The sequence below is a fragment of the Pseudoliparis swirei genome, unplaced genomic scaffold (assembly GCF_029220125.1).
Source record: "Pseudoliparis swirei isolate HS2019 ecotype Mariana Trench unplaced genomic scaffold, NWPU_hadal_v1 hadal_25, whole genome shotgun sequence".
Classification (NCBI taxonomy): Eukaryota; Metazoa; Chordata; class Actinopteri; order Perciformes; family Liparidae; genus Pseudoliparis; species Pseudoliparis swirei.
In genome coordinates, this window is record NW_026613261.1 from 2,236,587 (window position 1) to 2,263,566 (window position 26,980).

General features: G+C 45.4%; 1 protein-coding gene across 16 annotated transcripts in view; it reads right to left on the bottom strand.

Annotated features, from left to right (window-relative positions):
- Nucleotides 1-5,026: 5,026 nt before the first annotated feature.
- amph (amphiphysin) overlaps nucleotides 5,027-26,980 on the bottom strand; it is a 38,827-nt gene continuing 16,873 nt past the window's right edge. For 2 of the 16 annotated variants that reach the window (XM_056410495.1, XM_056410488.1), the window contains 12 exons: nucleotides 19,746-19,865; nucleotides 19,533-19,616; nucleotides 19,006-19,032; nucleotides 17,483-17,506; nucleotides 15,669-17,228; nucleotides 15,356-15,385; nucleotides 14,790-14,831; nucleotides 11,224-11,436; nucleotides 7,973-8,023; nucleotides 6,376-6,564; nucleotides 6,171-6,272; nucleotides 5,027-6,091 (listed from right to left, as the gene is read on the bottom strand). In XM_056410495.1, coding sequence (XP_056266470.1) covers nucleotides 5,987-6,091; nucleotides 6,171-6,272; nucleotides 6,376-6,564; nucleotides 7,973-8,023; nucleotides 11,224-11,436; nucleotides 14,790-14,831; nucleotides 15,356-15,385; nucleotides 15,669-17,228; nucleotides 17,483-17,506; nucleotides 19,006-19,032; nucleotides 19,533-19,616; nucleotides 19,746-19,865 — 2,547 coding nt within the window. In that variant the 3' untranslated portion in view covers nucleotides 5,027-5,986. The other 14 variants (XM_056410489.1, XM_056410501.1, XM_056410490.1 and 11 more) reach the window with 14 other exon arrangements.

Consider the following 26,980-nt stretch of genomic DNA (forward strand, 5'->3'; position numbering starts at 1 on the left):
TTGGTGGCGCTAGAGAGCCGCGTTCAAACGCCTATTCCGGGTGATCTCTGGGGGGTACCAAGACCAAAGAGCCATATTCGGGACCGGGTCGACCTGGGCTATCACCCCAAAAAGAGAGCCAGACTCTGGGACCCTTATTTAGAATTTATCCCTTGGTACATCTTCTTAAGGGGGTACCTGGAAATGAACCACGTATTCGGGATGGGGCGCCTCTGGGCCAGCACCCCAAAGAGACCCAGACTCGGGGACCTTTATTCAGAATTTGCCCTTTATCTCGAACGGGCCCCTATTTAAAAAATATTTGACCCATGGGTCATGAGCGCCTAGTCCCCTAGAACATGTATACCAAATTTCAGACCGATCGGACCTTCCCCGAAGGAGTTACAGCACAAGTACCGCCTTTTCATAGCTATGTGGCGCTAGAGAGCCCACCTATTGCGGGGTCATTCCTGGGGGCTACGGAGACCACAAGGACATATTCGGGACCGCGTGGACCGGGGCTATCACCCCATGAAGAGAGCGAAACTCTGGGACCTTGGTGGCGCTAGAGAGCCGCGTTCAAACGCCTATTCCGGGGTGATCTCTGGGGGGTACCAAGACCAAAGAGCCATATTCGGGACCGGGTCGACCTGGGCTATCACCCCAAAAAGAGAGCCAGACTCTGGGACCTTTATTTAGAATGTACCCTTGGTACATCTTCTTAAGTACATGGAAAAGAACCACATATTCGGGATGGGGCGGATCTGGGCCAGCACCCCAAAAGAGACCCAGACTCGGGGACCTTTATTCAGAATTTGCCCTGTATCTCGAACGGGCCTCTGTTTAAAAAATATTTGACCCATGGGTCATGAGGACCGACCCACCGCGACCATGCATAGCAAATTTCAGCCCCATCGGACCTTCCCCGGAGGAGTTACAGCACAAGTACCGTATTTTTATACCTTGGGGGTGCCAAATATCAGCGTTCAAACGCCCGTTTCGGGGTGATCCCTGGGGGCTACCCGGGAAAGAACCACATATTCGGGACCGGGCGGACCTGGGCTTTCACCCCAAAAAGAGACCGAATCTCTGGGACCTTTATTTCGAAATTACCCCATTTAAAAAAATATTTGACCCATGGGTCATGAGGACCGACCCACCGGGACCATGCACAGCAAATTTCAGCCCCATCGGACCTTCCCCGGAGGTGTTACAGCACAAGTACCGTATTTTTATACCTTGGGGGTGCCAAATAGCAGCGTTCAAACGCCCTTTTCGGGATGATCCCTGGGGGGTACCTGGGAAAGAACCACATATTCGGGACCGGGCGGACCGGGGCTATCACCCCAAAAAGAGACCCAGACTCTGGGACCTTTATTTAGAATTCGCCTGTTTCTGGGTGATCCCTGGGGGGTACCTGGAAATGGACCACATATTCGGGATGGGGCGCCTCTGGGCCAGCACCCCAAAAAGAGACCCAGACTCGGGGACCTTTATTCAGAATTTGCCCTGTATCTCGAACGGGCCCCTGTTTAAAAAATATTTGACCCATGGGTCATGAGGACCGACCCACCGGGACCATGCACAGCAAATTTCAGCCCCATCGGACCTTCCCCGGAGGAGTTACAGCACAAGTACCGTCTTCCACACCTTAGAGGCGACAGAGAGCCGCCTTCAAACGCCCTTTTCGGGGTGATCCCTGTGGGGTACCTGGAAGAGAACCACATATTTGGGACCGGGGGGACCTGGGCTTTCACCCCAAAAAGAGACCGAATCTCTGGGACCTTTATTTCGAAATTACCCCATTTAAAAAAATATTTGACCCATGGGTCATGAGGACCGACCCACCGGGACCGTGCACAGCAAATTTCAGCCCCATCGGACCTTCCCCGGAGGAGTTACAGCACAAGTACCGTCTTCCACACCTTAGAGGCGACAGAGAGCCGCCTTCAAACGCCCTTTTCGGGGTGATCCCTGTGGGGTACCTGGAAGAGAACCACATATTTGGGACCGGGGGGACCTGGGCTTTCACCCCAAAAAGAGACCGAATCTCTGGGACCTTTATTTCGAAATTACCCCATTTTAGAAAATCAGTGACCCATGGGTCATGAGCGTCCAGCCACTCGGACCATGCATACCAAATTTGGGGTCAATCGGACGTTTCCTCCGGGAGTTATAGCCTTATGAAGGTATGTCACACGAGGGCGACAGAGAGCCGCCTTCAAACGCCCTTTTCGGGGTGATCCCCGGTGGGTACCTGGAAAAGAACCACATATTCGGGACCGGGGGGACCTGGGCTTTCACCCCAAAAAGAGACCGAATCTCTGGGACCTTTATTTCGAAATTACCCCATTTTAAAAAATCAGTGACCCATGGGTCATGAGCGTCTAGCCACCCGGACCATGCATACCAAATTTGGGGTCAATCGGACGTTTCCTCCGGGAGTTATAGCCTTATGAAGGTATGTCACACGAGGCGACAGAGCCGCCTTCAAACGCCCTTTTCAGGGTGATCCCGGTGGGTACCTGGAAAAGAACCACATATTCGGGACCGGGTGGTCAAGGGCTTTCACCCCAAAAAGAGACCGAAACTCTGGGACCTTTATTTCAAATTTACCCCTTTAAAAATATCAACCCAATGGCAAGGTACTAGTCCCCGCAGAGAGTGCCTGTGCCAAGTACGGGGTCTGTGGGACGTTTTTGGCAGAGTGATGGGTGTTAAAAACTTTCACCACAGGAGGGCAACATCGCGCAGGTTTTTACTTTTCAAACGCCTATTTCAGAGTGATCCCTGGGGGCTACCTGGAAAACAACCACATATTCGGGACCGGGTGGTCAAGGGCTTTCACCCCAAAAAGAGACCCAGAATCTGGGACCTTTATTTCGAATTCGCCTGTTTCGGGGTCATCCCTGGGGGGTACCGGGACCAGAACCACATATTCGGGACCGGGGGGACCAGGGCTATCACCGCAAAAAGAGAGCTAAGCTCTGACATGTTGGCTCAAAAGTCACCCAAATGTCAGTCGAATGAGTGCTGTCTGGAAACAACATGTCACTGAGGTGACATTGCGCCATCTACTCATTCAACTCGTTCCAATCGGGTGATAAAAAGCCCGTCTGGCACTATCCCGCAGCGGATGACGGTGGAGAGGGGCTGGATCGCCAAGCTCGGCACCAGACATCCCCAAGGCCTTAATGAGCGTTGAGGGCCTCAGGGCGGAGCATGGTAGATGGACCGTACACCGGGGACTCTGTTGCTCTTTAGCAGCAGAGTCTCCAACATTTTCTCATTTCCTAACCCTAACCCTAACCCTAACCCTTTAAAAAATATTTGACCCATGGGTCATAACCGTCTGGCCACCCGGACCATGCATACCAAATTTGGGGTCAATCGGCCCTTCCCCGGAGGAGTTACAGCACAAGTACCGTCTTTTTATACCTTGGTGGCACTAGAGAGCCGCGTTCAAACGGCTTTTGCGGGGTCATTCCTGGGGGCTACGGAGACCACAATGACATATTCGGGACCGGGTAGACCGGGGCTATCACCCCATGAAGAGACCGAAACTCTGGGACCTTGGTGGCGCTAGAGAGCCGCGTCCAAACGCCTGTTTCGGCCTGATCCCTGGGGGGTACCGAGACCAAAGGGCCATATTCGGGACTGTCTCGACCTGGGCTTTCAGCTGAAAAAGAGTCTGAATCTCTGGGACCTTTATTTCGAATTTACCCCTTTCGGGATGATCCCGAGGGGGTACCGGGAAAAGAAGCGCATATTCGGGACCGGGCGCATCTGGGCTATCACGCCAAATAGAGACCCAAACTCTAGGACCTTTATTTAGAATTTGACCTTTATTTAGAATGTACCCCCTTTAAAAAATATTTGACCCATGGGTCATAACCGTCTGGCCACCCGGACCATGCATACCAAATTTGGGGTCAATCGGACCTTCCCCGGAGGAGTTACAGCACAAGTACTGTCTTTTTATACCTTGGTGGCGCTAGAGAGCCGCGTTTAAATGGCTTTTGCAGGGTCATTCCTGGGGGCTACAGAGACCACAAGGACATATTCGGGACCGGGTGGACCGGGGCTATCACCCCATGAAGAGACCGAAACTCTGGGACCTTGGTGGTGCGAAAGAGCCGCGTTCAAACGCCTGTTTCGGCCTGATCCCTGGGGGGTACCAAGACCAAAACGACATATTCGGGACTGGGTCGACCTGGGCTACCACCCGAAAAAGAGAGCTAAGCTCTGGCATGTTTCGATCAAAAGTCACCCAAATGTCAGGCCGAATGAGTGCTGTCTGGAAACGCAATGTCATTGCGGTTACATTCAGACATGTCCTCATTCATCCCATTCCATTTGGGTGACAAAAGGCCTGTCTTGCCCTAAAATACTTTATGGGCAAACTCCATAGTCCTAACCCTAACTTAACCATTCTCCCTTTCAATAGAAAGTAATGTACACATAACCTGTACTTTTACCCTGGCCTTAACCACTCACCCTAACCCTGACCTGACCCTGGCCACTCCCCTTTACAACATAAGGTAAATGTACACCGAAGCTTAACCTTTAACCTTAACCACTCCCCCTTTCAACAGACAGTAATATACACCTAACCTGTACTTTTACCCTAACCGTAACCACTCCCCCTTTGAACCCCCTTTCAGTTCTGCGTCCTCTTACACTAGCCCCTTTGAACACAGTCTACCTTGGGCCTAAGCCTGACCTCAACCCGGACCTTAACCATTTCTCTTTATATACAGTCACTATCCCTGATAGAGGCCTTAACTTTAAGTCCTGAACTCAACCAATTTGAAAATCCAATCCCGGGTTTAAGATCTACCGGACGAGGCGTTACTAAATAACATTTGTCGGCCAGTGCATTCCTTGGATCTCCATTCAACTGCCAAGCAGTCGGGCGAACGCGGGGAGATTCATGAGTAAATTCATATACCTAACCCTAACCCTAAGGTCGACGGGCCGTCCCACGTGGTTTTCATCCCTTATTCTAACCCTAATTTCCTAATTCCCAAGAAAACTTTGACATTCGTTAACTTATTAAGTCTTATTTATTGATCATGACAAATATTTATGGAATGTACATCACAAAAAGATCTAATTTAAAGGTCACACTTTAATATCAGTTAGTGACATCATATTTGTTAATCGAAACAAACGTAGGATTATGGAATCCTGAAATATGTCAACAGCATAGATTGCATATTGCATTTAAAATAGCTTATCTGTGATCATACACATAGCCTTCTGGTTGGCTCCATTTCTTGCAAATACAATTTCAATAAGACATGTGACTTATACAGTTAAACATTCATATTTGTAATTGTGGGAAGATAACTTTTTTACAATACTTACTTTGATAAAAGTATTCACATTTGTTCATGCTGGATATGCACTGCTTTCTTTGTCAATGCTCAGATGATAAATGTATCATTCTTTTGTGAAGAACAGAGCAACACTTAACTGATCACCACATACGCTCAACGATGATGGAAGAGAAATACAGCAGTTCTAACAAGTCTGAAAATAACAAACTCCAGAGATTCATTGCACCCGAGGACATTTAGAAAGCACACAGCACTACAGATTCTTGAATTGCAGAGCAACATAATAACTACAACACACTTGGTGCAAAGAAGGTTTAGTATATCTTTCTTCTCTTCAGAAAACGATCGCTTTTTGTTTGCGTGAACATGTAGATTTCAACATTCCCAATGCATTATACATTATAATTTTCTTCTTCTTTCAAAAGCAACAAAAGAACATCTCAATTCCAGAGAAGGGTAGACCATACTATCACGTCATGCTTAGGAATTTTCAGTTATACTGGGAATAGAACTACTTTTTATGACCATGTTGTTTGGCTTCTGTAGATCATAGAACCATTGTATTGTCCAGTAGACTAGAAGGGGTTCTAGGTGTCGGCTACACGCTGACTGGACGGCTTGGACGTCTCAAGCTTCTGCTCATGCCCACCAGCTGGGGGGACCGCTCACTCCAAACGCTGTGTGAAGTTGTCTGGGAAAAGTCCTTTGTGAGCACCAGCGCCAAGTGTGAGCCACTCGCTTTCTTTGAATCCTGTGAGCCAGCCGGCCTCCTGCAACAACAACCACACAATGACTCGGTCTGAACTACAGGCGCCTCCATCCTCGTTCCTTCCTTACAACGCTTCTCACCTGATCCTCGACCGAAGCAGTGGGAACCACCAGCACCACGTCGCCTCTGTTCAGTTCCAGTTCATCTGAATTTGCAGCCTCAAAGTCGTGCATCGTCTCCACCTGCAGGAAGAACACCATCATCACGCCGCCTGCTGACAACAGGTCGAGTCTGGAAACGAGCCTAAGTTCAACGTGGGCAGCTGGTATCTGGCGGTAGACCCACCTTGTAGAGGAAGTCATCAGGGAGTCCTGACACTCCCCCAGAAGGACTCATGTGTTTGATGGTCTGGCTCTCAGCTGCTACACCGTTGTCACTGATGGCAGTGGGAGAGATGATGTCAGCATCACGGTCGTCATCGCCTTCGTTACTGGAGGCCGGCTCGATCACGACGGAGGGGATCGGCATCTTTTCCTGAAGAGAAACATTTAGTTGTATTATATATTTAGTAGGGCTGTCAGCGTTAACGCGTTCATCTATGCGATTAATTTGGCCGCGATTAACGCACTAAAATATTTTAATGTAATTAACGAAACTTTGTTTACTTCCGGTGTCGTTGAAGTTTTTGCACTCCTCTGAGTGTCACACCGCAGCAGTGCGGTTTGACACACTTTCCGTTTTTAAAACTGAGTTTTCCGCGAAAATAAGGATCATAAATCAGTTTAACTCGTGGATGAATCAGTCGGGTTTCCTCCTGCTCCTCCTTCCTCCCGTCTCCCCCTCTGATACACAGAGGAACGAAGGGGCGACGTGTCGGGGGACGCGGCGCGGAAAGAACTCGTCACACGAAACCTTCACCGTGATTGGTCAATCCGTTTGTCTGTCAACATTTTGCGAAAAAAACAACCAATGAACACTCAGTAAATCACAAGGACCTCCCACCTCACGGGTGAGGCTCTATAGCAGCCTGTCAGTCAGAGGACAGAGAACACGGCGCGAGGACAACTGAGCCTCATTGAATAGAGCTGAGATTGTTCTGGAATGTTTGATGTATAACACATGGACATGTGTCATATGCAAACGCCTTTTAAAAGGTGAATTTACATATTTTTGTAGAATGTCAGACATGAGCCCAGCCTCCAGAGGGTCACGTGACACATGTGAATGTCAGTCAGTTACCAAGGCCACTGGTTCTGCTGTTCTCTGTTAAAGATGACAGGACCAATGGGGTCTCTAATACACCTTGTTTACTAATCTGATGTTTCACTGAAGAAACAATTTATCATCCACGATATTAAATACCTCGCTGGCACTTTATAGGAAGGAGCCTCTTTGAAAACACAGCTCTGTGGGAAGTTGTGTCTTTAAAAAAAAAGAAAAAAACTTTTAATCGCGATAAATGAATTTCAAAATGTGCGATTAATTCGTTAATTTTTTTTAATCGATTGACAGCCCTAATATTTAGTTATAATAATGAATACATAAATGTGTTATACTTACAATTCATCTAAATTAATTATATATTGTACTTCGACATTACTGTTCCTACTTTAACATGTTGATTGAAGAGTCTCTTTATGGTCAGGTTAAGGGTTCATACTTTCAGACACTGGCTTTTATATTGTATTATTACTCAAATGATGTTTTGTTTATTTGATTGTTTTCACCTTCCAATTGTCTTTTAAATCGAGTTATGGTGAGTGCTAATATTGATGTACTTATAAACCTGCTATTTTATAGTTCTGCTTTCTGCAGCATTTTACAGAGAAACAAATACCACCAGAGGATGACTCCCCTACATTGGAACAATGTAATAATTAACTTCAATGCTTTTGATGGTTGTTTGGATTCCTGGTCATAATTAAAATTGAGATATAGTTACCGAAGGAGCTGCTTCAGCTGAAGAGGCTTTGTCTTCGTCAGCAGGAGGGATCTGATTTGTGCAAACACAAATCTGTTTATTTACATGACAACATTTAGAAGACGCTTTTATCCAAAGCGACATACAATAAGTGAATTCAACCACGAGGACAAACTCAGAATAACAAGAATCAAGAAAGTAACATTTCTTCAAGAAAGCCAAACTACTAAAATACCACGAGTAATGCCCTAAGTAATATCTAACGCTGTTCACCTGGTCACATGACATCTATTGTTCACCTGGTCACATGACATCTATTGTTCACCTGGTCACATGACATCTATTGTTCATCTGGTCACATGACATCTATTGTTCATCTAGTCACATGACATATATTGTTCATCTGGTCTCATGACATCTATTGTTCACCTGGTCACATGACATCTATTGTTCATCTGGTCACATGACATCTATTGTTCATCTGGTCACATGACATCTATTGTTCATCTGGTCACATGACATATATTGTTCATCTGGTCACATGACATCTATTGTTCACCTAGTCACATGACATCTATTGTTCACCTAGTCACATGACATCTATTGATCATCTGGTCACATGACATCTATTGTTCATCTCGTCACATGACATCTATTGTTCATCTTGTCACATGACATCTATTGTTCATCTGGTCACATGACATCTATTGTTCATCTAGTCACATGACATCTATTGTTCATCTGGTCACATGACATCTATTGTTTACCTGGTCACATGACATCTATTGTTTACCTGGTCACATGACATCTATTGTTCATCTGGTCACATGACATCTATTGTTCACCTGGTCACATGACATCTATTGTTCATCTAGTCACATGACATCTATTGTTCATCTGGTCACATGACATCTATTGTTCATCAGGTCACATGACATCTATTGTTCATCTAGTCACATGACATCTATTGTTCATCTGGTCACATGACATCTATTGTTCATCTGGTCTCATGACATCTATTGATCATCTGGTCACATGCCATTTATTGTTCATCTAGTCACATGACATCTATTGTTCATCTGTCACATGACATCTATTGTTCATCTGGTCACATGACATCTATTGTTCATCTGGTCACATGACATCTATTGTTCATCTGGTCACATGACATCTATTGTTCATCTGGTCACATGACATCTATTGTTCATCTAGTCACATGACATCTATTGTTCATCTAGTCACATGACATCTATTGTTCATCTGGTCACATGACATCTATTGTTCATCTAGTCACATGACATCTATTGTTCATCTAGTCACATGACATCTATTGTTCATCTGGTCACATGACATCTATTGTTCATCTAGTCACATGACATCTATTGTTCATCTGGTCACATGACATCTATTGTTCATCTGGTCACATGACATCTATTGTTCATCTAGTCACATGACATCTATTGTTCATCTGGTCACATGACATCTATTGTTCATCTAGTCACATGACATCTATTGTTCATCTAGTCACATGACATCTATTGTTCATCTGGTCACATGACATCTATTGTTCATCTGGTCACATGACATCTATTGTTCATCTGGTCACATGACATCTATTGTTCATCTAGTCACATGACATCTATTGTTCATCTGGTCACATGACATCTATTGTTCATCTAGTCACATGACATCTATTGTTCATCTGGTCACATGACATCTATTGTTCATCTGGTCACATGACATCTATTGTTCATCTGGTCACATGACATCTATTGTTCATCTAGTCACATGACATCTATTGTTCATCTGGTCACATGACATCTATTGTTCATCTAGTCACATGACATCTATTGTTCATCTGGTCACATGACATCTATTGTTCATCTAGTCACATGACATCTATTGTTCATCTGGTCACATGACATCTATTGTTCATCTAGTCACATGACATCTATTGTTCATCTGGTCACATGACATCTATTGTTCATCTAGTCACATGACATCTATTGTTCATCTGGTCACATGACATCTATTGTTCATCTGGTCACATGACATCTATTGTTCATCTGGTCACATGACATCTATTGTTCACCTGGTCACATGACATCTATTGTTCATCTGGTCACATGACATCTATTGTTCATCTGGTCACATGACATCTATTGTTCATCTGGTCACATGACATCTATTGTTCATCTGGTCACATGACATCTATTGTTCATCTGGTCACATGACATCTATTGTTCATCTGGTCACATGACATCTATTGTTCATCTGGTCACATGACATCTATTGTTCATCTGGTCACATGACATCTATTGTTCATCTGGTCACATGACATCTATTGTTCATCTGGTCACATGACATCTATTGTTCATCTGGTCTCATGACATCTATTGTTCATCTGGTCACATGACATCTATTGTTCATCTGGTCTCATGACATCTATTGTTCATCTGGTCACATGACATCTATTGTTCATCTGGTCTCATGACATCTATTGTTCATCTGGTCTCATGACATCTATTGTTCATCTGGTCTCATGACATCTATTGTTCATCTGGTCTCATGACATTTATTGTTCATCTGGTCACATGACATCTATTGTTCATCTGGTCTCATGACATCTATTGTTCATCTGGTCTCATGACATCTATTGTTCATCTGGTCTCATGACATCTATTGTTCATCTGGTCTCATGACATTTATTGTTCATCTGGTCACATGACATCTATTGTTCATCTGGTCACATGACATATATTGCTCTGTCCATCCGGGGAGAGGGATCCTCCTCTGTGCTCTCCTGAAGGTTTCTTCACTTTTTTTCCCCTGAAAGGTTTTTTTTCTATTTTTGGGGATTTTTTTTCTGATCCGATGTGAGGTCAAAGGTCAAAGGTATCTTTGTGTACAGATTGTAAAGCCCTCTGAGGCAAATTTGTGATAGTGGGCTCTACAAATAAACTGAATTGAATGGTGGTTCACAGCGCTGCTACTTTCAACACTCTTGAACTGTCTCCTCAGGACTCTGTGGTCCAAACTTGCATTTAATAGCAATTCTTAGTCTCCTAAAGTAGAATTGCAGCAACAGCCTTCTGCTTTCAAGCTTTGATCTAGGTAGGGGGGGCTAGGGTTTGAGAGAGGCTTCAGGAGAGGGTTCATTGGGGGAGACCTCCTCTCCAGAGGTACGTGGGAGACTTTCTTCTTTTATAAGTCTAATGTGTACTCTCTCTCTCTCTCAGAGTGAGTATTTATATTGTGTGCTAAACACTTACACTCACATCAAACTTGTCTTCCTTCAGGCTGCCAGAACTTTCTGCTGCATCTTCCTCACCACCAGAGGAAGCTGCAAAATCCTCCACCTCACTTCCAGCTCCCCCTCCTGGAGGCTCCTCGACAGCAGGGGGAGATGAAGGGTTTTCTTTTTCCGCAGCAACTTCTGTCACGGAGACTTCTGAAGCATCAGTTAAATCTGCGGGAACTTCTTTCTTTTGAAAAGAAAGATGGTGGTCATCCAATCATTAATACTAATCCCGCCTTCATCTCTGCTTGTGTTGTTCAGCTTATCCTGCATAAAACTTGAAAGTACCACCCACACGGTACACAACACCTTTCATTTGCAAACTTGAACATTAAAGCAAACATCACAAAAGCTTGAAAACATATGGCGTTCCACCAATCTGGAAGAATCACGCTTAGTTTGGCGAGATGGTCTTAAAATACATAAGGCCCTTCATAATGCCACAGCAGCCTATTACTCGTCAGGAATAGAGATAATTAAGAACAACCCCAGGTTTCTCTTTTGCACTGGAGCTCACAGAGTCACAGCTCTGTGAAGCCGTGTATTCCTATAAACCGCAGTAGTAATAGTAGTAGTAGTAATAGTAATAATAGTAGTCGGAGGCTCTAGTACAGTAGACACAGTAGTTCCCTGTTGTGAACCGCATGCCAGTCAGCAAACAGCCTCCATCTGCAGTCGTACTATAGACGGGTAGACGGCACTCTGGCATTCAGAAAAGTCCTTCTGCCGCTCTGCAGCCGGACGGCCCTCCAGCGGCCAGACCCACAGTTAAACACGGCTGGGATTGGGATGCCAGATCCCACCCCCTGGCTGCGGTAGGAGGTCCCTCTTGTCGGGGAGGCACCATGGCATCCCGCAACAGGGGGAACCAAGTCCTGGCGGAAAATAATGGGGCCACCAGCAAAAGCCTGTGGCCCTGTTGAAAAACCCGGAAGAGTAGTTGGCAATATCAGAGGAAATGGGGGGGGGGGGGAGCATAAAGAAGACCCTCTGGCCACATGTGAGCCAGGGCATCTTGACCAAGAGGGCCGGTACTCTCCCTCAAGGAGAACCAGTGGGGGCAGTGGGCCGACATCTCCGCTCTTAGGCAAGAGATCCACCTCTGCCCTGCTGAAGAGACCCCAGGTGCTGGACACCACTTCTGAATGAAGCCACTACTCCCCCAATGGAGGCTTGTGACGGGAGAGGGAATCTGCGTTCTGGTTTCATTCTCCTGGTAGATGCATCGCCCGAAAACGAGTCAGGCCAGGATGCTGCCCAAGTCAGAAGGGCATGGGACACCCGGAGCAGCTGTGCAGACCTTGTGCCCCCCTGGTGGTTTGTGTGAAAACACGGTTGAGGTGTTGTCAGATCGAACAGGTAAACGTTTCCTTCTCAAGTATGGCAGGAACTGTTTGGGCACACCGATGAAGGTTATGCTCCGAGAATGGCACAGAAAGCTCTTCTCTGTGTTTACCGAGGCCCCACAGGGCCACATGAGAGAGAGAAAGCGAGCAGTGTCCTGTCAGGCCTTACACAGGGATGGCACACAGATCAGACAACCGCCCAGGTACGGCAGTATCTCCACGCCTTGTGATAGCAGGGGAAAGGGCAGCAGTAACACACATTGTGAACACTCGTAGGAGTGTCCGAATGGAAGCACCCTGAAAATAACGGCTTTGGAAAGTGAAACGAAGGAACCATTTGTTGTAAGGCACAATAGGAACCTGAAAAAAGGCAAGCTTCAAGTCGACAGACTCACGTCTGAGAGTGTTCGGCTATCTGACTTAAGACAGGAGAGAGCGCTGCCGTCTCTCCAGCATGCGTGCAACTCCCTCAGATATTCTTCGGAGGGATGGATAGAAAAGGTTATAGGGTATGGAACGCGCCTAAAGAAAACACGAGCAGGCAGGGGTTCCGCTGCCTTATGTCCAACTGCTGGCATGCCAGTTCCCTGCGGATGACAGGCCCCATGGAGTAGTCGACTGCCTCCTCCAAAGGCCCATGGGCTGAGGAACGAGAGCCAGGTCCAGAAGTGTGGGAGGGCCGCACGTTACTGTATTCAGTAAAGAGATTGGCTGACTCAGATAACTTCTCCCCTGGGACCGGCTCAGCCGCAGGTGGATCCGATGCCTCAAGCGACTTCATCTGAGCTAGTTTGGCGGTTGGCAGATCCACTCTAGAAGCCAGCACACCGGACCTAGTCCTCTTGATGGGGGCCACGGCATTTGAAACGGTTAGGTTGGGCTGGATGAGGCTCCCCTGAAGGGGGAGGTCAACCTCACCCCTCAGGTGTTCTACCTCGGTCAATCTATCGCCACTTACTGCGCAAGGCATAATGCCGCAGTTCATGCACGGGCTCCCCGATAGGCCCTTCCTCGGAAGCTCGAGCCAAGGCGAGGGTTGGCAAAGGCCATGGCCGTCTTCAGGCTGGAGAGCAGCCATACAGGTGCTACAGCCAGACAGTTAGATATAGCCACCACTCTGGAGGGACTCCCACTAAATGATGAGGGCTACTAAGTCAGTCTGAGCGGCGAGCGCTCTGCTGACTGCTGCTAGAGAGAGGCAGGGAACAGTCAGTGAGAGGAAGCGAGGACATCCTCTTCACTAGTACAGCAGCGGTGATTACTGGTGTCCCAGCAGTCAGCCTAAGCGACAACTACTGTGGACACGGGTCCTGTGAAAACAGCTCAGAAACAGTCTGTCTAGAAAGAGGGAGCGAGGACACTCTTCACTAGTCTGGAAGCGGTCACAATTAATGTGACCGCAAGTTAGCCTGAGTGGAGACACTCTGCTGTAACAGTGGGAGGGCGAGAGACCCGCAACTCCAACCAGTGGTCACCAGGCTACAAGAGTTCCTTCTCTGTAAAAGTTCAGCTTTAACTGATGGCAACATAGTAGTTAGCCTGCGTAGTGAGAAGATGAAAAAGGACTGATCTCAGGATGACCCCGGAACTTATACCCGGCTGGGGGTCATCTGAGGTCACAGGTGACTTTGTTGTTATTAAGACTCGACCTGCGTGTGCGTGAGACGGAAGACATCCAGTGCTAAGCACCAACTCTGGTGGTCAGGAAGGATGAAATAGAGCAACGAATATAAATGTCAGCAGATGGGTCAGGAGGTGATATCAGAACTACCTTACAATTTATAAATAATGCAAAAACAGAATGTAAATCTTGTTGTATTATATACCAGCTTTGGCTGGCACAGTTTGTATATGTAACTGTGTATATTAGCATCTAGGTATGGTGTCACAGCCCAGTGTACGCAGCCGCATGCATCATACATGGTCCGTCAGATTGATGCATGCAATACACAACTAAACGTCACAAGTGCAAGTTCTGTCTGCAATATCGATTTTGCCGAGCAGATTATATTTTTGAGGTTACAAAGCACTATGGATCAAACAGTAAGAAAACACACTTAGCACAAATGCATGCAAAAGATATAATGTCTATTGCAAAAGAACATATAAAGATAGAACTGATGAACAGAGGAGCTCATTAAATAGATCAATACAACATTCCAAGTCACAAGATGAATTTAAACGTCCAACTCACCATCTTATTAAAATCTGCAAAGAATGATGGGGCAGTGGAATCCTTCGGGGAGCATGTGTCAAATGTAGAGAAGAAGAGTCACAACTGACAACTACAATCTGGAAATACATGATTATGTTGCATTCACAGAAGAGTATATAGAGAATATGAAGACACAGGATGTACACGGAATAAGACTTCTGAGGGTCTGATGATGTACGCATGTAGTTAGGGTCAATGTATACCTTTAAGCAACTAAAAACAGCAGCGACCTGTGACCTTTGGGGCAACCTCTTTGTTACACTCAAAGAGTAAATAGATACGTTTCGTAGTTCAACCTGGCCACTGACAGTGAAAGAACATCTGAAAGGTTTAAACTTACAGCTGGTAGGCTGATTGGTAAAAGCAAAAAATACAATGAACTAATATCAACGGTCCATGTGGACGGAAATAGCTCTGACCAAGCTGCAACTAAAATATGTGATGAATGCTGTAATCAGAACAGTTGAATTAATCTCTGCAAACTGCTCATTTCAATGTTCCATCTGTACAATGGGTGCCAATTCAAGTGTAGTTTAAACAATTACCTGTAAAAATCCATGTAAAGCATTGTTCTCCTAAATTGAATTGCAAAGACACAAATTAGTGTTTGAAGCTTCTGGTAAAACAAGTCCAGGATGATCCGGAACGATGGACTTAATGTTAGAATGAAAGTATAGAATGAACAAGCAGACAAAGCACGGAAGAGGAGAAGTGGGAGGAGCTCAGGCTGGGATCCAGGTTTCTACTTTCACTTTTGCTCTCAAACTGTGGGAGGGTGGGAGACGGAACATGGGATTTCATGTTTTCTATTCTACCCTATACTAACGACCACAATGAAGACGGTAGGAAGTCAAGTACCTCTTCCTTTTCTGTATCTAGCTCTCGGGACAACTTCCCAAATCTCCGGTTTGCAGACTCATCTTCGGACATGTCTGAATGTTCTGGTTCTTTGTGAATTCTGGTAACGATTACATCTTGGATTCCCTTTGCCATCCCAGAGACAGCAGCAGAAGCAAAGTTTTGCTGAGTGAAAAAGGAGTCGAAGTCACTGTTGTGACTAACGTTCTGCCAGGACATGCTGTAGGAGGGACCCTCAGTCCCTGAAGAGGCGGCTGGGAAGGTGTTGGCAAAAGAGTCTGTATCCCACCCACCTCTCTCTCCATCCCCAGTGGAGACAAGTCCACCTTCTCCTGAGGTTGCAGCAAATTGATCAAGTTCAAAACCAACGCCTTTGTTTCCAAACTCTGTACGAGCAACAGGATCTGAATCAAACGCACCTCCTCCCCGTGTTTCAGCAAAAGGATCTGAATCAAATGCACCTCCTCCCCGTGTTTCAGCAAAAGGATCTGAATCAAATGCACCTCCTCCCCGTGTTTCAGCAAAAGGATCTGAATCAAACGCACCTCCTCCCCGTGTTTCAGCAAAAGGATCTGAATCAAACGCACCTCCTCCCCGTGTTTCAGCAAAAGGATCTGAATCAAATGCACCTCCTCCCCGTGTTTCAGCAAAAGGATCTGAATCAAACGCACCTCCTCCCCGTGTTTCAGCAAAAGGATCTGAATCAAACGCACCTCCTCCCCGTGTTTCAGCAAAAGGATCTGAGTCAAACGCACCTCCTCCCCGTGTTTCAGCAAAAGGATCTGAATCAAACGCACCTCCTCCCCGTGTTTCAGCAAAAGGATCTGAATCAAACGCACCTCCTCCCCGTGTTTCAGCAAAAGGATCACTGTAAACCGATTTGAGATCATATTCTTTTCCTGTCAGCTCTTCCTCTGCAGCTTCGCTCTCTGGGTACGCCTGTTCTACCGTTTGAGACCCTAACCCTGCTCCACCACCATGTCCACACCCCAACCCCTCCGAGACATTCACTGGGGGACAATCTTCATATGAGAGTTCATCATCGGCACTTGCCCAGCCTCCCCCTTGGCCTGCATCTCCCAACTCCTCAGCGGTCTCATATTCAGAACCAAACCTATCTGGAGACCCGGACCACTCGTCCCCTCTGTCCTCTGTACTATCCTCAATCTCTTCACCATACTCATTGGTGAATATCAGTCCTGGGGTGGACTTCCTGCGATCCTCCTGCCCTGTAGCTCCCACTGAGTCTGACTGCCTAGTCTCAACTTCATCAGCTCTAACTGCAGATGAATGTAGGTTGGGGTTAGTTTGATAGTTCCAGCTGCTAACCTCATCTTCAGCTGCTGTGGCTACCTCACTGTCCTGAGGAGGTGTAGTTGTGTCTGCACCTGGCTGCCAGCCGTCTGTCTGGGGCAAGTCCTGAGCCCCACCCTGTGCCCCACCCTGTGCCCTCTCCAGCCCTACAGCAGGAGCCTCAACTCCTGGAGCAGCATCTTCCTTTGCTGACAATGAACCAAAGTCAGCGGACCAGTCGGCGACGAAGCTGGTGTCTGCAGCCTGCTTGGGAAAGTATTGTAGTGTTAAAGTTTGACCTCCTGCTTTAAACCTACAGAGTCAAACTGGACAGCCAGTGCATGCACATACACAGAGTGGGTTTTCTACTGATGTTCGAGAGTGAAAATGTGAATTTATTTATGGTCTGAAGGGTGAATATCATCATCATGGGGATATCGAGTTTAAATTAAAACTGATTCTTGGTGATTTATTGTGTTTTAGTGATGACGATAACAAGGTGTGCAAGTGTCTGTACTTACAGGTTGAGCTCTTTGGGCATTTTCCTAATTAAAACAATCAGAGTTGGAGCGTTAGGAAATGGTTCAGGGACATGAACTGTGTACGGTATTCATTGATATATTTTTAGAAAATTATTCAAGACAGTTTTTTTCAGGCGCTACCAAGCGTTTGTCCAATCAGTGGTCACATTTTCAAAACTAAACACAATTAGCACAGCATTGGTGATTTGTGGCCGTACCATTCACACGTTTCATGTCGTGTTCACACAATATGCAGTCAGTGAACACATTTCCACAATGCTTACATTCTCTTAACAGACGAGCTATACCTCCCAACAAAACGATGGATTGTTTTTGTATTATTTAGGAATGTTAACACACAACATCCCACAATGGCAAACACAATATTCCAAACCTTAGATACAGTCTAAAAACCTCTTCTGCAATGATATCAGTTATAAAACAATATATCTCATCTGATAATAAACAAACAATTGATTCCCCATCACCTGATGGTAGGTCAGAGTTTTGGGAAATATGTTTTAGCAAGTTTTGGATTTGAATTTACATTTTGATTATGACCGGTTGAGATGTTGATCACTCAGACGCCGCCTACATTGACGAACCGGATGTTGTTCAATCATCTATTGCAGCCATTGCCCCAAAACATAGTTTATTTGTAAAAAATTAAAAAATTAAAAATAAAGTTTGGATTTACTGTAACTTTTTTAAAGGAACAATAGTTCCCCCCCCTTTTATCTGGGCTTTTTGCCGTTGTTTTTTTTGTTCAGAAGCTCTTGTGTGTTTCTTGGATATTTTGTTCACTGTAAGCATTACTGTCAAACTGTTTCTGTTCCATCAGACTGTAAACAGTATTTATACTGTACCTCCTGTAGTAAACAGTAAAGAGAAAAAAACTGATTTGGTTTTTACTGGAATGCTTTTGAATGTGAACATTACATGTGGACATACAGTTCCCAACAAAGACATGTCGTGTAAAAACAGTGGATTACATGCAAAGACCTGAAAAACTGAAACATAAAAGTCTGTGCAGTTTTTGTAATGTCAGCAACAGCCAGTGTTTTGAAACCTGGTGGACTTTGACTGACTGGAAGGAGCTTGTGAAGTGAAAACAAGAGTTATTCTTTGACAGAATAATTTCATTTTGAGTCAGATTTCCAGTGTTTTGGTAAAGTTAGTGTCTGCAGAAAAAGATGTGTTCTATTTTGAAATGAAGAGTTCGTATATATTTAACAAAATGTGCTTTTGACAAGAAAATCATCCATTTGGCCAATTGTGGTTTGTAGGTGTGAGTCTGTGTTAAGAGTTTAGAAAAAGTATCTGAAGTATGGGTAAGCGCTTGTTAGCGATTGAAAAAAAACTGTAGTAAAGTACAAAAACTGCACCAATTTCACTTTTTCATCATACCCTAATAGATATATCTAACTCTAAAAATCAATGCATCATAAATAGAAAAGAGGAAGTACTGTGCAGTGAAAAAATTATATATTTTAACAACTAGAAATAAAAGCGGCTTTACTCACCGACCACATATCCCAAGGCACAGCGGTCTGAAAGAGAGAGTCCATGTTGTTCATGTGGCGCAGACTATAAACACATTTTAACCACATACATATAGACATATCTGTATCAACTGGGATGGACTTGGAATGATAAACTGTACATTTGACTTTTGACATACCTTCTCACACTCATGTCGTTCACAGACTTTAAAAAATTATATGTTTGTGATTTATCTATTTTTCACTTTTTTATTGTTTTTTTTAGAGATTATCTCTCATTTGAACACAAAATTCAACATATTTCATCATCAAGTGATCAGTGACCCGTTTACCTGGGTCTGTCTGTGTGAGATGAAATGTGCTGGGAGCAGGTGTGTTTGGGACGTGATCTACTTTAGCCTCCGAGTCACCAGACCACTCTGTTGGTGCAACTTGTGGTTCTCGCATTGCTTTGTCCCATCGAGCATATCAAGTGTTCTTGGGGACGCTTAAGTTCAAACTGTTGCAAGTCAAATGTGAATGTTTAAATTCTGCTGTTTAAAGAGAACCTGTGGTATCGGAGAAACACTTTCTTGTGGCTGAAAAGCATCAAAGTCCAGGTCCAGAAGAGATTCTCCTGGTCTTTCATTGGGCTGTGGGGAACAACAACAACAACAACAACACACAAAAGGAGGTAAGCACATGTATTCAACACAAAATGCACAAGTTGCATCTGTTTGTTTTAGGAGTTGTTCATGAACAAAGAAGAGGACTCCACAGACCTGCGATGGTGAAGGTGCTGGTAAAAAGTCGCCTCCAAACAGGTCGATGATCTGCTCTTCGGCCACCTCCTTGGTCGGTGTAGCTTTAGGTGGTGGAGGCATCGGCGGGCCCTTTTTCAGCTGACCAGAAACAGATGAGGTTATACAATCCGATAGCAGATTTAAATCAAGCAGCATTTATTTACTCGGTATAAATTCTCCCATCATACTCTTAAAGTCACGTCACAGGATTGATGGAGGCAGAGAAAAATGTGTTTCTGCAGATGTTACTTTTGGACCATTTTACCCCACTAGAGAGCTCATAGTACCATATTACCCTACAAGAGAGCTTGTAGTACCATGTTACCCCACTAGAGAGCTTATAGTACCATGTTACCCCACTAGAGAGCTTGTAGTACCATGTTACCCCACTAGAGAGCTTGTAGTACCATGTTACCCTACTAGAGAGCTTGTAGTACCATGTTACCCCACTAGAGAGCTTGTAGTACCATGTTACCCTACTAGAGGGCTTGTAGTACCATGTTACCCCACAAGAGAGCTTGTAGTACCATGTTGCCCCACTAGAGGCTTATAGTACCATGTTGCCCCACTAGAGGCTTGTAGTACCATGTTGCCCACTAGAGAGCTTATAGTACCATGTTGCCCCACTAGAGAGCTTGTGGTACCATGTTGCCCACTAGAGAGCTTGTGGTACCATGTTGCCCCACTAGAGGCTTATAGTACCATATTACCCCACTAGAGGCTTATAGTACCATATTACCCCACTAGAGGCTTGTAGTACCATGTTGCCCCACTAGAGGCTTGTGGTACCATGTTGCCCACTAGAGGCTTGTAGTACCATGTTGCCCCACTAGAGGCTTGTGGTACCATATTACCCCACTAGAGGCTTGTAGTACCATATTACCCCACTAGAGGCTTGTGGTACCATGTTGCCCCACTAGAGGCTTGTAGTACCATGTTGCCCCACTAGAGGCTTGTGGTACCATGTTGCTCCACTAGAGAGCCTGTGGTACCATGTTGCCCCACTAGAGGCTTGTAGTACCATATTACCCCACTAGAGGCCTGTGGTACCATGTTGCCCCACTAGAGGCTTGTAGTACCATATTACCCCACTAGAGGCTTGTGGTACCATGTTACCCCACTAGAGGCTTGTAGTACCATGTTACCCCACTAGAGGCTTGTAGTACCATGTTACCCCACTAGAGAGCTTGTAGTACCATATTACCCCACTAGAGGCCTGTGGTACCATGTTGCCCCACTAGAGGCCTGTAGTACCATGTTGCCCCACTACAGAGCTTGTGGTACCATATTACACCACTAGAGGCTTGTGGTACCATGTTACCCACTAGAGAGCCTGTAGTACCATATTACCCCACTAGAGAGCTTGTAGTACCATATTACCCCACAAGAGGGCTTGTAGTACCGTATTACCCCACAAGAGGGCCTGTAGTACCATGTTACCCCACTAGAGAGCCTGTAGTACCATGTTACCCCACTAGAGAGCTTGTAGTACCATGTTGCCCACTAGAGGCTTGTAGTACCATGTTGCTCCACTAGAGAGCCTGTAGTACCATGTTGCCCACTAGAGAGCTTGTAGTACCATATTACCCCACTAGAGGCCTGTAGTACCATGTTGCCCCACTAGAGGCCTGTAGTACCATGTTGCCCCACTAGAGAGCTTGTAGTACCATGTTACCCCACTAGAGAGCCTGTAGTACCATATTACCCCACTAGAGAGCTTGTAGTACCATATTACCCCACAAGAGGGCTTGTAGTACCATGTTACCCCACTAGAGAGCTTGTAGTACCATGTTACCCCACAAGAGGGCTTGTAGTACCATATTACCCCACTAGAGAGCTTGTAGTACCATATTACCCCACTAGAGGGCTTGTAGTACCATGTTACCCCACTAGAGAGCTTGTAGTACCATATTACCTCACAAGAGGGCTTGTAGTACCATGTTACCCCACTAGAGAGCTTGTAGTACCATGTTACCCCACTAGAGAGCTTGTAGTACCATGTTACCCCACTAGAGAGCTTGTAGTACCATATTACCCCACTAGAGGCTTGTAGTACCATGTTGCCCCACTAGAGAGCTTGTAGTACCATGTTACCCCACTAGAGAGCTTGTAGTACCATGTTACCCCACTAGAGAGCTTGTAGTACCATGTTACCCCACTAGAGAGCCTGTAGTGCCATGTTACACCACTAGAGGGCTTGTAGTACCATGTTACCCCACTAGAGAGCTTGTAGTACCATGTTACCCCACTAGAGGGCTTGTAGTACCATGTTACCCCAATAGAGAGCTTGTAGTACCATGTTACCCCACTAGAGAGCTTGTAGTACCATGTTACCCCACTAGAGAGCTTGTAGTACCATGTTACCCCACTAGAGGGCTTGTAGTACCATGTTACCCCACTAGAGGCTTGTAGTACCATGTTACCCCACTAGAGAGCTTGTAGTACCATGTTACTCCACTAGAGGCTTGTAGTACCATGTTACCCACTAGAGAGCTTGTAGTACCATGTTACTCCACTAGAGAGCTTGTAGTACCATGTTACCCCACTAGAGAGCTTGTAGTACCATATTACCCCACTAGAGAGCTTGTAGTACCATGTTACCCCACTAGAGCTTGTGACCCACTAGAGAGCTTGTAGTACCATGTTACCCCACTAGAGAGCTTGTAGTACCATATTACCCCACTAGACAGCTTGTAGTACTGTTAATATTAATCTGATTTATTGAAGGGACCGTAATGTCTAGGTTCCGGCAAAGCATCAGAAGAGACGGCACTTTGCCTGTGAGGAGAGAGAGATATTGTGTCTGCAGCTCAAGGGCAGCTACACGCCTGACAGTATTCAACATTCACACTTGTCATCAGTATTTACACATACCAAGAGACAGCCCCCACCCGGGGGTAAGAGTGAATTCTCATGAGATGACAAGAGTCAAGGAGATCTCAGGGGGGGGGGGCGATATGCAGTCACACTAGGGTAGAGAACCAGTGAGTCTGATTTTCCCAGCTGCTCCTGAACGCATCATCTCACTCTTCCGGTAAGCTCTGGTTGCCAGCTCAACAGCGAGCATGACTTCTTCTTCTCTCCCTCCCGCTCCCTCTTGCTCAGTGTGTCTCATGTATAGTTATCCCCCTGCCTCCCTTAATGATAACGATACATGCAACAAGTGTAGTTTATTTGCTAGGTTGGAGGCAGGTCTAAGTGGGTTAGATGCACGGCTCCGCTATCGAAGCTCAGACAGCTATGCTAGTTAGCCCGCCCTCTCCCGTAGCCGGCGCGGAGCTACAGTCAGCTGTTAGCTGTGCCCCGGCGGTAACCGTGCAGCCGGATGGTTGGGTAACTGTTCGCAGGAGTAGTAAGTCTACACAGAAGCCCGCTGTGCACCAACCACTTCACGTTTCGAACCAGTTTTCCCTGCTCAGCGACACACCCGCTGAGGAGCACACCCTGGTTATCGGGAGCTCTATAGTCAGGAACGTGAAAATAGCGAAGCCACGGACTAGAGTCGTGTGCCTCCCGGGGGCCAGAGCGGGCGACGTGGAGTCTTGTTTGAAGCTGCTGGCTAAGGATAGCGGAGATACAGTCAGATTGTAATACACGCGGTGGTAATGGCCGAGCCCGTCGGTCGGAAGTCACTAAAATTAATGTGGAATCGGTGTGTGCTTATGCCAAGACGTTGTCGGACACCGTAATTTTCTCTGGCCCTCTCCCAAATTTGCAGACAGACGAATTGTATGGCCGAATGTCGTCTTTCAACCGCTGGCTGTCGGTGGTGCCCAGCGAATAATGTGGGCTACGTAGACAACTGGAAGACTTTCTGGGAAAGCCTGATCTGATGAGGAGGCGGCATTCATCCCACGTTGGACGGAGCGTCTCATTTCTGCGAATATGACCAAGTTGATCACGGACTTAATCTATGACAACCCAGGGTTCAGATCAGGAACCGGGAGCAGAGTTGTAGTTTAACACCCTTCTCTGCTCTTCCATTCGAGCAGTTACCCACCCTTGACTTTAGAGTAGAGACTGTGTCTGTCCCACGGCCACTTCAATTAAATAAATCAAAAGTAAGCAGAAGAGGAGTCGTACACAATAACCTTATACAAGTTAACACAATTATTTCAGCAGTGCAACAAAATAGGTCTATTAAATGTGGTCTCCTAAATATTCGATCTCTGTCATCTAAAGCTGTGTTACTGAATGATTTAATATCAGATAATCACATTGATTTATGTTGCCTAACTGAAACCTGGCTGAGCCATGAAGAATATGTCTGCCTGAATGAATCGACTCCTCCAAGTCATATTAATACTCACATTCCTCGAGGCACCGGTCGAGGAGGTGGAGTAGCAGCCATCTTTGAATCGAGCCTATTAATTAATCCTCAACCAAAATTACACTACACCTCATTTGAAAGCCTTGTTCTTAGTCTTTCACATCCAACCTGGAAAACACTACAGCCAATTCGATTTGTGATTCTGTACGGGCCACCAGGTCCATATTCAGAGTTTATATCTGAATTCTCAGAATTTATATCAAGTTTGGTTCTTAAAACCGATAAAGTTATTATTGTTGGAGATTTTAATATCCATGTGGATGTTGATAATGATTGCCTTAGTGCTGCATTCATCTCCTTGTTGGACTCGATTGGCTTCTGTCAGAGAGTACAGAAACCCACTCACAGCTTTGGCCACACGCTTGATCTTGTTCTTACTTATGGCGTTGACATTGAGCATTTGAACGTCTTCCCACAGAATCCTCTTCTGTCAGACCACAACCTCATAACTTTTGAATTTATACTACGGAGTGTACTCCGTTAGTCAAAAGTTTCTACACTAGATGTCTAACTGATAGTGCTGTAGCTAAATTTAAAGAAGCGATTCCTTCTGTATTTGATTCGATACCACGTCTCAATATAACAGAGGACTCCTGGTCTAACTTTAGTCCGTCCCAGATTGATCATCTTGTTGACAGTGCCATAGGCTCTCTGAGAATGACACTGGACTCGATAGCCCTCTGAAGAAGAAGACAGTGAGGAAGAGGAGGTTTGCTCCTGGTATAACCCTCAGACCCGCAAACTGAAGCAAACGTCACGTAAGCTTGAACGCATATGGCGTTCAACTAATCTCGAAGAATCCCGCTTAGTTTGGCGAGATAGTCTTAAAACATATAAGAAGGCCCTCCGTAATGCCAGAGCAGCCTATTACTCATCAATAATAGAAAAAAATAAAAACAACCCCAGGTTTCTCTTCAGCACTGTAGCCAGGCTGACAGAGAGTCACAGCTCTGTGGAGCCGAGCATTCCTATAAACCTTAGTGGTAATGACTTTATGAACTTCTTTAATGAAAAGATTTTAACTATTAGGGACAAGATTAATAATCTCTTGCCCATAACCAGTGCCAATCTGTCCTCAAGTGGAATGGCCTTGGAAACCGCTGTATGCCCTGGTGTATATTTGGAGGAATTTTCTCCTATCAACCGTGACCAATTATTTTCAACGGTTTCTACTTCGAACACGTCTACCTGTCTCTTGGACCCCATCCCGACGAGGCTGCTTAAAGACGTTTTGCCTTTAATTGGCGGCTCTCTATTAGATATTATCAATGTGTCTCTGCTAACAGGCCACGTACCACACTCCTTCAAGGTGGCTGTTATTAAACCTCTCCTGAAGAAGCCCACTCTGGATCCAGAGGTATTGGCTAACTACAGACCGATCTCTAACCTCCCTTCCTCTCCAAGATCCTTGAGAAAGTGGTGCAAATCAGTTGTGCGACTTTCTACATCATAATAGTTTATTTGAGAAATTTCAATCAGGATTTAGAAAACACCACAGCACCGAACGGCACTGGTGAAAATTACAAATGACCTCTTAATGGCAGCAGATAAAGGACTCCTCTCTGTCCTGGTCTTGTTAGACCTTAGTGCTGCATTCGACACCATTGACCATGACATCCTGTTACAGAGACTGGAGCAGTCGATTGGCATTTCAGGCACGGCACTAATTTGGTTTAAATCCTATTTATCAGATCGATCTCAGTTTGTATTTGTAAACGATGACGCCTCGATAACCACCAACGTTAATCACGGAGTTCCACAAGGTTCTGTGCTTGGACCAATTTTATTTACCTTATACATGCTTCCTTTGGGCAATATTATCAGGAAACACTCCATAAACTTTCATTGTTATGCAGATGACACTCAACTATATTTATCGATAAAACCAGAGGAGAGCAACCAACTCTGTAAAATTCAAGCATGTCTTAAAGACATAAAAACATGGATGACCTGCAACTTCTTGATGTTAAACTCAGACAAAACCGAAGTAATTTTAATCGGCCCTGAGCACCTCAGAGATCAATTATCTGGTGATGTGGATTCTGTAGACGGCATTGCCCTGGCATCCAACACCACTGTAAAGAATCTTGGCGTTATCTTTGATCGGGACTTGTCCTTTAACTCCCACGTAAAGCAAATCTCAAGGACTGCATTCTTTCATCTACGTAATATTTCAAAATCAGGCACATCTTGTCTCAAAAGATGCAGAAAAATTGGTTCACGTTCGTTACTTGAGACTGGATTACTGCAACTCCTTATTAGCAGGCTGCTCTAATAAATCTCTTAGGTCCCTCCAGTTGATCCAGAATGCTGCAGCTCGTGTTCTCACTAAAACTAAGAAAAGAGATCACATCACTCCTGCACTAGCTGCTCTGCACTGGCTCCCAGTAAAATCAAGAATCACTTTTAAAATTCTTCTCTTAACCTACAAAGCCTTGATTGGTGATGCTCCATCATATCTTAAGGAGCTTGTCGTACCATATTGCCCACTACAGAGCTACGCTCACTAAATGCGGGACTACTTGTAGTTCCTAGAGTCTTAAAAGTAGAATGGGAGCCAGAGCCTTTAGTTATCAAGCTCCTCTTTTATGGAACCAGCTTCCAATTTCAGTCCGGGAGGCAGACACAGTCACCTCGTTTAAGAGTAGACTTAAGACCTTCCTCTTTGACAGAGCTTATAGTTAGGGCTGAATCAGGTTTGCCCTGGTCCAGCCCCTTGATATGCTGCTATAGGCTTATAGCTGCCGGGGGACGTTTTAGGATGCACTGAGTACCTATCTCCTCTTTTTCACTCCTTAAGGATGAATTTTCATCTCTCAATCACACGTTACTAACTCTGCTTTCTCCCGGAAGTCCTTTTGACTTTCGTCTCATGGGGTCATCG